The sequence below is a fragment of the Chanos chanos genome, chromosome 1, assembly GCF_902362185.1.
Source record: "Chanos chanos chromosome 1, fChaCha1.1, whole genome shotgun sequence".
Taxonomy (NCBI): domain Eukaryota; kingdom Metazoa; phylum Chordata; class Actinopteri; order Gonorynchiformes; family Chanidae; genus Chanos; species Chanos chanos.
Window position 1 is genome coordinate 26,433,131 of NC_044495.1, and position 14,353 is coordinate 26,447,483.

At 41.9% G+C, this 14,353-nt stretch overlaps 1 protein-coding gene across 7 annotated transcripts in view; it reads left to right on the forward strand.

The window, feature by feature from the left end:
* The first annotated feature begins 1,261 nt into the window (after window positions 1–1,261).
* Window positions 1,262–14,353, forward strand: part of ppp1r12a (protein phosphatase 1, regulatory subunit 12A) — a 47,393-nt gene continuing 34,301 nt past the window's right edge. For all 7 annotated transcript variants that reach the window (XM_030774178.1, XM_030774196.1, XM_030774202.1 and 4 more), the window contains exon 1: window positions 1,262–1,518. In XM_030774178.1, coding sequence (XP_030630038.1) covers window positions 1,282–1,518 — 237 coding nt within the window. In that variant the 5' untranslated portion in view covers window positions 1,262–1,281. The remainder of the gene's footprint in view (window positions 1,519–14,353) is intronic.

Genomic DNA, 14,353 nt, shown 5'->3' on the forward strand with positions numbered 1-14,353 from the left:
GTGGCTACATGTGCAAATCAGTTCATTTATGTTCTGTGAGCACTGTGAGAGAGAGTATCTTCATCATTGTGTCTGAAGCTTCAACACATGTTCAACATGTCAGTATATCTATGAAGGAGTTCTCTTTGTGGACTGGTTTTCTACTGGTACAAAAGTACATAACAGAATTTATGTACAAATTACACACAGGTTTGATTCGGAAGGTGCTCAAAAACAATTTAAGACACTATTCATCGATATTTTCATACTTGGCATTTAAGATTGCAGAGGACCGTGTATTAGTCACTTTACTCTTAAATCAGACATTTTTATTGTTACATGCTTTATGCAAAATACTGTCACAGATATTAATTTAAAAAAGCTATTAAGAACAAACAAAAAACCCAATGTTTGTACCCAATGTAATTGACTGAAGGCAAATGTCCTGTTATGGTCGATTTGATTTTATTTTAAAATTTGTTTAAAAATGCATGAGATATAAGTGTCATTTTAAATATTGTCGATAAATGCATTATTATGTCTGCAGCGTCTACAGTGAGCCCTCTGATGTATCAGAGCGTACAGTGCCCTAATAACCTCGGGGTTTTTTTTTTTTTTTTTTTTTGTAATTTGTATTTTAATAATAGTCTACATGTATTACCATAGCTCTGCTATATGATGAAGTAATTCTGTAAAAAGTATCGGAAAGAGATGAGGATTTCAGTAGGCCTATTGTTTGTCAAACTTACTTGTTGGTGCTGCGAGAATTTTAGCTCTCGTTTTTGAACAGAACTTTCAATGTATTGTCGGCTGCTTCGTCTATTCATTTCAGATCTGCATTTTGGGTTTGAGCCACGACGATAAATTCACACATTAAATGAGGTGTCAACAGATTTGATATTCTGCTTGTTGTATATCCGTTATTAATGACGAAGAGCTGTCTGCAGTTCTGGAGAATTTATGGTGTTTGACATTTTAGTAATTTAAGCCACAAGTGGAAAATATGGGTCAAATAAGTCATACAACTAAGCCATCAGTTTAGTTACTAGAGTGTGCCATCTACCTGGTTCAGCTTCATCAAAGGCATTTCAGAGGGTCACTGTTATGATTATCTTTGAACGAACGTGGTAAAACTGTGGTGACGTTATACTGCAGATCCTGAGGTGACGTCGCCTTTATCTCGCGAGACTGTAGAAAACATTTATGCCCCCCCTCTTCCCACGCCCCAGTGCGCTGTGGGATAGTGGCTGTATAAAGTATATCCTCCATCGGAGAGAGATAAGAAGCTGTAGGCTGGAGGGGATGAAGATGGCGGACGCCAAGCAGAAAAGGAACGAACAGTTAAAACGATGGATAGGTTCGGAGACAGACCTCGAGCCGCCTATACTGAAAAAGAAGAAGACGAAGGTGAAGTTCGACGATGGCGCCGTGTTTTTGGCAGCTTGCTCAAGCGGCGATACGGAGGAGGTGCTCCGAATGCTTGAGCGGGGTGCTGACATCAACTACGCCAATGTAGACGGGCTTACTGCCCTGCATCAGGTATGCTGTAGTAATATTAGTTTTATGTTCTAGTGCAGTTATACTAAATATATCTTGGATGGCCGTAAGAACGAGTTCTTCCAGCAATGGAAAAGGAAGTCATACGTTCTGTTTACTTATCCCGCCCGACCAAAACCTACGTACACAGAGACAGGCCGATTTTGGAAGAGTAACGTTAGTTAGCTTCTGCTGATTGAATTGTACTCTGAGGAAAAAAGGCGATTAGCTAAATACATGAATAACACATTATGTTTGTTTCATTTTAAATGTTATGGTTTATGTTACTCATTGTTGGGACAAGATGCTGCTTTTCATTCGTGGACAGTTTACTGTTTATTTACACAAATCCAGGAATATGTCAGTCAGGAAGAAGGCTGCTTGGGTGGTGTTGTCGTTTAGCTTGCTAGCCTGCTGGCTAGTTATGCTTAGTATTAGCCAGCACTGATCATGTCTTGAAATATAAACAAAGGTTGGCTACCACCGTTCTCGCTATTTATTTTGTTGCTCAGTGACTACCAAACATACATGTATTATGTTCCCTGGATGTCGGATTTGTTTAGTCAGTTCTGAAAGCCCAGGAATGGATTGGTTCCCTATAGTTTAACAAGTTAGCTCTGGTCAGCAAGAAACAGCTCGCTTCTCCTCTGGGTAGTTCTCGTAGCGAAAGCAGAGCTAAGTGCTACACAGAAATGTTGGAGTGTTTTGCTACTTAGCAAGCACTTCATTGGCAAAAAGCTCTCGCTAGCTAACTTATGGTACAAGGTAACAGCAAGTTAACTCATAGTGATTCCACGGGTATGTATTAAGATTGTTTTCGGTTAACCCTTTCAGCTAGTATGTACAAGAGGGAGTTCACTATCTACCTATAGATTCAGGTTTTATATTCGTAGTCATACCACGGGTTTTTAAACCAAGTTCAAACGACTCCATTACATCACGGTAATGTCAGATAATTTGATTGTTCAGTAGTATGGCGGAGAACGTTGTATATGTATATCCGAAGAGGAAGAGAAGTAAGAATTCATGCAGTTGTCGACTTTGTACAGTGGCTTTAAACATCGTATGCTGGAATCGATTCCGTATGTTACAGTGAAGGTGTCCCCCATGTCCGCATCTTGCATGACATTTTTTAGCGAATTCATTGCTGATGTGTACAGCATTACGGAGTTTCTGAACTGTCAGTTCAGTTTTATTTGTATAGTGATATTTTACAGTAGAAACTGTCGCAAATTAGGGTGCCAGACTTAAGAAGTTCAATACGTGAACATAAATTGACAGTGACTAGGCAGATCTCGCTTAACTAGATTGAAATAGGCATAAGCCTTGTGAAGACTCAAAAGAGAGAGCCCATCCTCTGTCTGGTATCAGGTTATTCTGAGAATAAAATTGTTGGTCTGTTATATTGTGCAGAGAAACGGGAGAATATAGGAGAAAGGGACATCTTACAACACAAGGTTGAGTGGGGTTTAGTTTTAAAGTAGAGTAAGTTTACAGGGAAATCTAGGGAGACTGCCACATATATGGTGAAGACATCTTATCAAATTCACATTGGGAGCCAGCCTAGATCGGGAGATGCATATGATGCACAGCTTCAGTTGTCCAGTTCAGTGACTTGCCTTTGTCCTAGGAGACATATTTTCTTATGTTTATTGATTATGGCATGTAAAACGATTGGCTAGGCAAGACATGTTGCAGTAAGATTGTACTAATGCAAAGCTGCAGTTGTGATTTAGTTTGTGAAGACAGTTAACTGTTGACTGTTTACCATATATGATATGATTTATACCCTTTCCTCCTCGAGTTTCTTCATCCATCTCAACTATTCCTAGCTGATAATTGTTCCCTAGTTCATTTTGAGCTGTAACATCTTGAATGGTATATTTTTATTGTACTGTGCTATGCGACCAGATTGTGCTTTGTGGACATCTTGTTATGTTGTATATTGGTTTGAACTTTTACAGTAGCAATACAGCAATGCATTTTTGAAGTCCTCTCTGCCCAGACACTCAAGACATCTGTGGATCTATGGTTTGTATATATTTGCTCTCGGTGCAGCCTGCTGTGGTGAAAAGGTTTGCCTTTTATTGGACTCTGCTCCACTGAGAGTGGCGAGAAGAATTTGTGATGTAGCTCTTGAGATCTCAGCAGGCTACAGGAGCTTTTCTGTGTTTTGTCCGGTGCATGCTGCTGTGTGTTACGCTGTGTATGATAATGTAATCCCTGGCTTTGGGGTCTTAGAAAATATGTTGAGGTGATGTAAGGATTGGTGTTAAAAGTCCTAATCTGGGATTACGTATGATGTGGTGCCCTTATTATTTAAATATTTGAATATCTGACTCATCCCAGAGGGTCTCTGAGTGCATTTGGGCAGATGTGTTTGTTAGATGGTGCTTGGTTATGACATCATCTCTCTATGATGTGTCTCTGAATGACTCTCCTTTCCTGGAATACGCTTCTTTGAGAAGGCAGTCTCAGCAAACCAGAGGTGTTAGGTTGACTATTGACAGTCCTGAGATGGGATTAACCACCTATTAGTAGACTAAGTGGAAGGAGATGTTCAGTGGCAGTATGCTGTGTTTTTGTTCTAATGGACAAATAATGGGTTGAAATGCGTGTTTGTATGTAAAGAGTGCAGTCTATCGATTGCAATTATATGGTTATGTAGTAGTGATCTCTTTTCGAGCATCTCTTGTGATCATGTGATCTCTTTCAGTGGCGTCCAATTCTTAGGTATATGGGATCAGAAGGCTTTTTTGCTTGTCGTCTGACCTGAGTGCTTATTTATAGCCATCAACAAGGTAGTGAGGTTCAACATTGTAGTAATTGGATTAGAGAGACTTTTGGTTGCCTGTGGCCCTCACTTGCTTTTTTTTGCTGGAATTTGAAAGATTCTTTAAGCAGGAAGCAGACTGTTGCATGGGGAGGTCTGCCGCTTGTTCACTTATGAGCTTTGAATGGCCATGGCTTTTTATGGTCTGCTCAGTTTAAGGAGATGGATCTCCTGGATTCATGTTCGTCACGTTTAACATATCTTTGTCTCACTGCATATTAAAGAGAGAGTTTCTCCATATGCTCAGTGTTATTCTGGTTCCCCAACCCTCACATCAGTTCTCATTTGGAAAAAAACTGTGTAGAAACTTCATGGTTTCGGTGCAGAATGGCTAAGCCCCGGTTAGTTCATATTAATTGTTCAGATCAAGTATTTGTAGCTAGGCTGCCCTCAAACACTTCCCTTTTTTTTTTTGCCCTGTGATGATTCTCTTTTGCATTTTAGAGAATAGTTTTGAGGTTGTGGAGGGATTTATGTTATACTGTTTAATCTGAGATGGCAGGAGTTCTGGTGTGATTGTTTAAATCTCCAATCGCTTACCTGACTCATGACCATGCTCATTTTGCCTCGTACATTGTTTATTCAGGGAGGGTCACTCCTTGGTTGAAGTGGCTGTGATGGCAGTTCTGGCCAGCCCGTGCAGGATTATAAATAACACCTGCACAAGGCCCTCTGTGGACTGGGTAGCTGGAGATGATGCTAAGTTTGGCCATGAGTCACCCCATATTCTGGCCGACTTCACTTTGTAGTGGAGGTCTGGCACAGATTTGGAGGTTATGTCTGTTCATGATGCACCAGCCAGGCCCCAGATTTGCTGGTGGCCTTGAAAGGTCTAATTAGAATGGAAATATATTAACTGATTATATCCATTATTTTTATTCCCGCATGAGATGGTTGGCCCCAGTTTCTGGCCCCAGACACTGCGCCAGCTCTTTGGAAAACGTTTTAATGTCAGGTTAGTTATGGTGACCAGTGCACACAGGATGGTAATTTGGTACTTGTACTACAAACAGTGTGCCTGACAATTAGACCTCATAGTGCTGATGTGCAAGTACTGTCCCCTTGGAGTTTATTTTAAAACATTATCTAAAACCTCCTCATGACACAGCAGTTGAATCTTACTGTGTTTTGTTGATTAAGTTAAATAAGACAATTGCTCACCATGAATAATCCAGTAAAAGCATGCCTTTATTCTGTACCACCAGGACAGGCTGAAAGCTTGAGAGAGTTGGTGAATAAGCCTGTCACTGGTGTGGCAATGGTTGAGAGAGTTGTGAATGAATGGATTATGGCTTCAGAGAGTGTAGATATGCGTCAGATGGGTAGTGTTCAAACCCCAGTGTCCCAGGCTCTGCATTCCTCTCGTGACACTCAGTGGAAACCATGGCAAAGACGGGGAAGGCATTCCTCAGCTGTCGCATGCCCCCCCTCCTCCTCCTCCTGCTTTTCCTTGGCCTGATGGCCTCTCCCCACATGATGGCCGGCACAGCACGACCCAGACTCATTCAGGAGACTCTTGTGAGGTCCTATTTAATGTTCTGGCTCAAGATAGACTTGTAATTTGTTTTCCCCCGTCCAGCCTTTTATTTAAACCACTGGTGTGTCACAGTGTCATTGTCACTGACTTTGGTGAAGAACTCTGACAGAGCGTCTTCGATTTTTGGCATTATTGTTGATAAGACACGGCTTCCTGGATATTGAACTGTCAGGAGCACAGGGGTACAGCTCTTTGTAGAAAGAACTAGATCTGTATTACTAGTACAATTTGAAGGGATGTACAAATCTTGTTAAATGAATTTAGCTGCTGGTGAGGTTGCATTACCTTTTCTGTTAACAGTGTCATCATTTTCAGCACTAATGCGTTACATAACAAGCTCAACATAGACTGTAGGGTGACACACATATTCTCAGTTGGAGCAATGCAGCCCAGATGGCCAATGAGAAGAGCCATTGGGATGCTGCTGACAGGTCCATATCTCTGCATTAAAAGCAGAATTCATGGAAGCTATGTCCTCCTCGTTGACTTATTGGCTCAGAGTCTTATGTAAAGCAAGAGCTTCGGCTCAGGCAGGGAGGCCTTTTGGAGAGAAATATGAAGAGTTAAAGTATGAAGTAAACTCATCTGCATGCCACATTCCAGCACAGCACTACCTGTCCCTGCAGCTGTGACAGATTCTTCTCTGTGTGTATAAGAACAATGTAGTACAATGACCAAGCAAAGTCAGTGCCAGAAACGTTAGCGCTTTCCTGTGCATGATAGTTCAGATATTTTAGTGGCTGGGTAACCCTTGTTTTTTTCTGGAATGTTAGACAGTCCCAACTCCATGTTTTCTTTGACCGTTTGTTGATGTCACACGACCATCTGATGTTTTGGTTCTCAAAGCTTTAAACTTGTTTTCTTCAAAGAGAAGAAATGGTAGCACTTAAAGTTGCAATCACCTGATCCAAACAGAGAATCAGTTAGTGTTATGACTTGATGAGAGTTAAGGCTGACAGAGCAGTTTTGGCTTAATTGAGCAGAATTGAGCTGTGTGACTGAGATACAACCAGGGACAATGTCACGTTTCTTACTGGGGATTTGCCACAGTTCATCTTTGAATATAATTCAAGGAATGACATGCTTGAGCGCCCATAATCCCTGTTTTGCTTTTAAATACATAATGGAATTTCGCAAACTACATCAAACTTAATTTAAATTATGTTTCACGGAAAAACGAAAGACCAGTCTTGAAAATGACAGTTGCTCGCAGGCTCTAGTTTTAGCTTTGTTTATTGGTGGTTATACAATACCTGGCACAGTGTTTATGTTGAGGAGGACGGTCCACAAACTAGGGCATGCTGCTTTTCCTATGCTGAAAGCCACATGAGTGACAGTGAAGAGCTCTTACTTGCATTGGCTTTGCTCTTGCACCCTTGTAGTGGCAGAGCAACTAAAGCCAAGAACAGAAGCACTTAATTTGACAGGTTAGTAGTATTACACATGACAGTGTTTTAAACGTATTAGGAGATAATTTACATCTTTGAATGGGTCCAAAGTATTGCATTGGATATCATTTTATGTTTGCCACTTCTTTGTTCTTGCCCCTTACAAACATCATTTCAATATTAATTTCATTATTTTCTGTGCTATATCTGTAAGCAATGTCCCATACATTCACAATTGCTTATGCAGCATGGGAATCACTTTGAATTTGTACTCAGTAAATGGTGGTATGTGAAGTGGGCCTCCTGAATCAGAATGTTTTTTAGTTTCATAGTGATTTAGCAAGCTTAAAGGTTAAGACAGCTTGTTTTTGACTCGCAGGCATATGATTAGCCTTTTTTTTGCCACAGTCCAGTGTGTTTATGTTCAGCATTTTGTATGACATGAATAATGTCCTTCAGATCAGTGCTAATTATCAGTGGTGAATTACTACAAACAGACAAAACATTGTGCACTAGAAGAAAGACACCTCTAATATTAGAAACTAGTTCAATGAATCTCTGCATTTTACCTGTTTAAGATTGGCAGGTTTGCCTTGTCAAGCAGGTCACGTTGAGATGTTTTCAAGGAGTGTTTGAAGGAAGCCTGTAATCAAAAGTAGGAAGCACTAGTGACATGGCACTTTGGTACTCTTCAACATGTCAGGTCATCTGCAGAATCGTATAAATCGGCAGCGTTTCATCTCTCTTTGCTAATGCCTTGGACGTTTTTAAAGGAAATAATCAGTTCATTTTTTAAGTGCAGTTGATAACTGTACCTGGAAATCTTCCAGAGACTGTGATGGAGTCCACAGATTAGCTGTTGACACTTGGGTTGGTCGTTTGCAGAAACTGAGTCCTTTTTCTTATACAATAGGCTTAGTCTATAGTTATCTCAAGGGACCAGGTCTGTTACCAGACTTTGCAGAAGACTGTCAGTCTGTGCACAATATAGTAAGATAAGGCTGAATGATTTGAGACAAGCATCTGTACAGGTTTCAACTGGCTCGCCTGAGTCTTGCTTAGGTGGTAAAATTCCTTAGGACCATTTAAAATATGGCAGACTTCTCCATGTAAATGCATTATGGAGTACTCCAAGAACTCCTGTCAGTCACTTTCTGACCTTAGTTTTGGCCTGTGAGTCTCACAGTGAGTCAAACACACATTTGAATGTTTTCAGTTCTTCTGGATTCCTGTAGGAAGGGGCTTTCTATTCACCAGCATGGAGAAATGGCCATTTCTCTGCACTCAGGTTGCTGATGTAACCATGTGGTTTCCTGTGCATGCTTACTATTTCTCACCCAGCTGAAAAGGCATCACTCATTCACTGGGAAGCCATTGGTCTTCATCTGTGTGAGAAATAACTTGCATGCATAGTTCCTTGTTGACTGCTGTATGTTAGTCAGTCAGCAGTGGGAACCTGCCAAGTGCGATGTGATGGACAGACGCTTGCCAGCTCCATCCATCTCACGCCGCTTGTGTGCTGTGCATAGTATAGAGCCACTGCAAAATGCTTGGTGGATGACCACAGTGTCTTTGCATATCTCTCTGTGCCACATAGACATCTCATATTAGAAGTATTCTCTTTTTGGTTTCTCTCCAAGAGCTCTGTGCATAGTAGACTCTGTGAAGCTATCCATGGATTTCCAGAATTTCTGTAGAGAACATGTTACAGACGACTCTTAATGCTGAGTGGATGTGTGCTCATTTAATAGGTTTGATCAGTTTTGTTTTTGTTGTAGTGAAACATTTTAAGGAAGTGGAGAGTTTTATTTTGTTTTTTTTTTCGTGCGAATCATGTTCCCTTTGCTTATGACATGGAGTAATGATGTGTAGCACAACACATGACAATATCTGAGATTCAGTTGCTGAATGTGCAGATTTTCAAGGATCAAAAGCTGAAGCTTTTCTCATTTGAGATTGTCTGTTTAAGTCGAACTCCATTCTAGCTTAGGGGAAGAAAACAATTACCCAAAAACATACAAAACTTATCATCATAAAGAGAGATTTTATAGTTTGTGATTTTTTTTAAATTAAGCCTTGGATTTGTAATTATGTCTCTTTCTCAGTCCAAGGACATCCTCTATTGTTTTCTGCTTTGGAAGGATCGGGGAGTGCGTATTCTTAATAGTGATGGGCTGCTGTGTTGGGAATGTATTTGAACAGTTTTTGAGATCTCTGGACCAGTTGCTGTCTGACATGTGGGCTCTGCCTGTGTGTGCGTGTGGGATGGTGGTGGTGAAGAAGAACGAGCTGGAAATGTTTATTGTGCTGAACTACGTGAATTGTCCTTTTCTGGCAATGGCCCATTCAGACAGCAGACATGGCTTGTGGCTCTCACCAGCCCTGAGGATTAACAATTGCTAAACAGCGATCGATCTGCAGTCTTGGGTCACGAGAGCCTCTTGACCCTTACAATGAAGGCACAGTTTGTATCAGGCAACCCCAACCTTTAATTGCAGCCTCTGGTTTGTGTTGAGAGTTATGCATGGCCCCAGAGTCAAAAAGTCGGGCAAATGAATTTTCTGCCTGCAGCCATTTAAAGTCATTCAATTTGGCAGATCTTTTAAACAGCCCAGGTAATGCAGTATTGAATAATTTATTAGAAAATTACATAAGCTATGCAAACTAAAATTTTAGAAGCTTTTGGTTTGGGACGACACTGGAAGTTGACGTTCTTTTACTTTCATTGCACTATAGTTATTAACCAGTTCTCCCTTTACTTGGTCTGCTCCTGTATGGATTTGTGCTCTCTGGGGGAAGTGCTGGGCAGCAGAGTACAGTTTACATTCTTGAAAGCTCAGGCAGCTTGGGAACTCAGGCAGCTCGGTGTGCTTCTAAAGCCACTTCTGTCCCCTTGGCTCCAGAGCCTGTGTGTCTGCAAAGAACTCCTTGCACATTTGTTTTCACAGTATCATGAAAGGTGTCCTTAGGTCTGTCTGAGCATTGACTAGACAAACGGTGCTCCTTTTTTTATACTGGTTAAGCAGATCTGGGGGTGTTGGATAGATTTTCAAGCAGAGAGGAACAGGAAGTGAGTGTTTATTTTTCTCATTTCCTCACCAAGGTTCTACAAGTGAGATTCATTCAACCCTAGAGCTGGCTTTCACAAGCATAAAATGTACACATACAGGCACACACCCTTGACTGCCGTCCAGTGTACAGCACATGTGACTTGAGTATGTTTACAGAGTTGTCTTCTGTTTAAAGGACTATTGGCTGTGCCATTGTTGTTGTGGCTCTACACACGAATGGACCACATTGATAACTGGTTATCTGTATTTTAATATCCCCTCCTGTAATCATATAGAGACAGCACTAAAACAAGCCTAAGAGCATGGAGAGACCATGATTGCTAAAAATTAACACTAGTTGTTGAGTTGAGACCTAAATGTGGGCGTATACAGTGTGAAAAGGAAAAAAAGCAGTTGGTGAGATTTGGAGAGAAGATAATCCATATGTGTAGCATTAATGGGTATAAATTGATCAGAGTGCTTGAAATGCCCTGCAGACATGCATAGGGCAACATTGCGCCTTTAACCTTTGCATCCCAGAGGAGGAGAGATTGCATGACATTAGAGCTGACTGATGCATGGGTCATGAAATATAGAGCTGCATGAGACAGTCTGAATTTTCTCCGGCAATAAGCTAAATTCGAAGAACTTTGAACATTGAAGGCCTGTGATCTTGTAGGCATTTGGTCTGAGTGGTACTGGGTCCCTTTGCCCCCCTCCTCCTCTTGTGACTGCTCCTCATGCTCCATTCTCTTTTTTCTCAGTCTGTTAGGGCAGCAGCTCATGGAAACAAACTTGGCTCTTACCCACCGCTATTGTTTTGGCTGTGTAAGCCGAAGTGCAATGTACAGTTATAACCTGCCCCCCTTTTTTTTTCCCTCTGCCTCAATCCTGGCCTTCTTTTTCCATGGGAATCCCAGGGCCATATATGGTTGTCAGCCGCTCTCGGTTGTTCTCTCTCACTGCAGTCTGAGCTCAGGCACCCAACCGGGCTGCTCTGGAGGAACCCAGCTGGCCGCCCTGCAGCAGTGCAGCCCTTTCACTGGCCTCCTGCAGTAGCTCGGTAGCTGTGTTTTTAACTCTCAAACACACCCTCTCTCCTTCCCTCCCTCCCTCGCTCACACACACATACACAGACACACACACACATATACGCATACACACGGAGAAAGAAGGAATTCCTTTTGTGGAAGTGGCTGCGCGCCGCCAAACTGGTGACGTTGACTACAGAGGCAGGGCCGGGGTGTCAGTCCTTGAAGCCCCAAGCTTCGGAGTATTACTTATCTGGGAATTTCTCCACTGGTATGTTAGAGCAAGGCTTGGCGGTAGCCTTGCTCGGTGGCTCCTACAGAAAGGAAGCAAACCGATGGGGGAGGGAAAGAGGCTTTTAGAAGACGCTGTTTCACTGCTCAGCTCTTGCTTTATAAGGGAGTAAATTGGGCTTCCATTTAAAGAAAACACAAGCTAGATTATCAAGCTCCTTTCTCAATACGTTCTGTCCCGTTTTGCACTAACCATCAACTGCTTAGTCAGATGTAGCAAGCATTTTCATATTTTTGTACATGTGTGTTTTTGAGTTGGCATCCTCTACCACTGTTCTGAGTACACCAAGGATGAGTCATGTTTTTTTTTTTTGTCTCTAACTCGGATAAAGGTGCACTTGTGTCTGGTGCTTTTAGCTCATGATCATCATAATGAGATCTGTTTCCTAAAGACATAAAATACAATTCAGTTTCTGTTTCTCAATTTTTTGTCAATCGTGTAGAGGTGAACAGCAAAATGTGTGGCAGCATGGAAGACAGCCTGGTGCCAAATGCCAATAAGGACGGACATGAGTATATTATGGCTGAAACTGAGTTAATGTAAACTGGTGTTAGAACACTGATAGAATGGAGGCGAGTCCGAAGCCTCTTTAGCACATTGAAATTAGCACGTCATTCTGCTTTTCACATATCACATAACAGAAACGCACAATCTCTCAGTATATAATGTGTGTCTGACATCACTTCTACACTATGAGCTGAAGCAGATGACACTGTGAGATGTTGCCTCTTAAAGCGGATTGCATGAACTCTTCTGCGGCCACGCATTGGAACATTTGGGGCAAGTTGCTGTGCAGCTCCACAGTTATACTTTTGACTGCAGGAAGAGATGCATTATGGGAGGACATATTGCTTCACATTCCAACCCCTGGAGACTCACCACTTATCACATTTTAGGTTTCTCCCGCTCTGACACACCTGACTCAGACAGTCGACTAATAACGAAGCTATTGATTAACCCAGTAAGGTGTGTCCTGACGGGGAGGGGTGTGAAATGAGCAGAGCTGGGAAACACTGCACCAGGAAAATACACATGCTGCATGTGGTTGCAGTTTTCAGTGAAGAGTATTGTCCAGCTTGCCTATGCTTCCATCCTGCTCCTCACTACAGTGGACTGACCGCACTAGGGTTTTGGATGTTGGAGGGCAAGTCTGACATGCTTATTGTTGTATTTTCATAATCCTTTCAGCACATGTTTTGCGTTAGTATGATGGGCCCTGAAGCTCCACACTGGGCATGAGTAAAGTCAGGCCTGTTTTTCAGAGGTTTGTTGGACATAGGACAGGCTGTAGCCTCAGTGTTAGTAGGGGAGGGTCTCAAGTTTCATTTGTCTAGATTACCTCGCTCCACAGCGCCTGTTAATGTGTTGTGTTATGAGTATAAATAATTCAGTTCTGTTTGCAGATTTGTCATTGCACTGCATTACTGTAGACCAGTTTAAGTGTACTACAGTTAAGCTTTACTTTGTGTTTGGAGTTACAAAGCTGTTGATCTGCTAGTAAAGGTAAGACTAGGTTTTTTGGTATAGGACTTCTGCTTTCAGTTCAGTTCTGCTTTCATTTGTAAATTTCTCCAATTTGAGTTTGTTGCAAACATGTCATTGAGTATGGTCATTCACACAATTATACGTTAGCATGCATAGTTCACGTTTCATTCATAGTATGGTTTAAACCTTTATTAATAGGATGTGTGCTAGAGCACAGAGTAATTGACAAGAGAATGCTGTTCTCTTCCACTCACTTGTATTCTCACTGTGCCAGCGAAAATGCATGTGCATGAGCACGTAGCATTGTTGCTCAGGCTTAAGTTTGGGCCTAGTCTTGGGTCAGAGCTAAAAATTTGCCCAGAAAAGGCTGACTGAGGTCTGGGTAGAGCTTAAATTGCAAACCTGTGCAGGACTCTACTCGGTTGGTTTTTCAAGTTGGGAGTGTGTTGTTCTTCATTGCTGCTTCTGCGTTTAAGGTACTCTGTCTCTGTGGGTATATTGTGAGTTTTTCACCTTGTACATTAATCTGGGAATAAGCTGTATTATAAATAGACCCAAGGTAAGGGATATTGGTAGTGTCTGAGTTATGGTGAGGCCTTTTTAAATGCTCATACTTGTTATATGTGAGTAGATTGGCTCTCTGTTGGCAGTGCTGTGAGCCGGCTGTGGAGGCGAGCTGATCTCAGCTGATGATCCTCAGGGGTTACCAGAGGAAGTGAGCGAGGGGTGGGATGCTCAAGTGTCTTCTCCTTGAAGTGGAGTGGTGCTTTGGTTAGCCCACAGCTCTCTGTGCGATGCTCCGGGAGATAATCGCTCACAAACTTTTGCTTCTGCTTCGGGGGCAGGGGTGCATGCAAATAGACAAGTATACACATACACGCTCGCTCGCTCACATACAGACTGTTCTTCTCTCCCATGGCAGATTTAAGACACAGTGCCTTTTAAAGTATGGAAAAAGCCCACTGTCCTTTTTCTGAACTGTATGCTGCGTGGGTGATCTGTGATTGGCTTGGAAACAGTTAGGTGGACTCTGTCTTTCCTTGTATGCTCTGTGGTTTTAGTTAAGATGTGATGAAAGTGTGAAAGATAAAATACTTGTATGTGTTCGTCTGCTATCTTATTATGACTTCATCTGGTTGTTTGGGAATATTATAAACAAGTGGCCTATCTGTGATGGGGGTTTCACTTTGTAGTGTGACATGAATAATGTCTAGTTGATGTG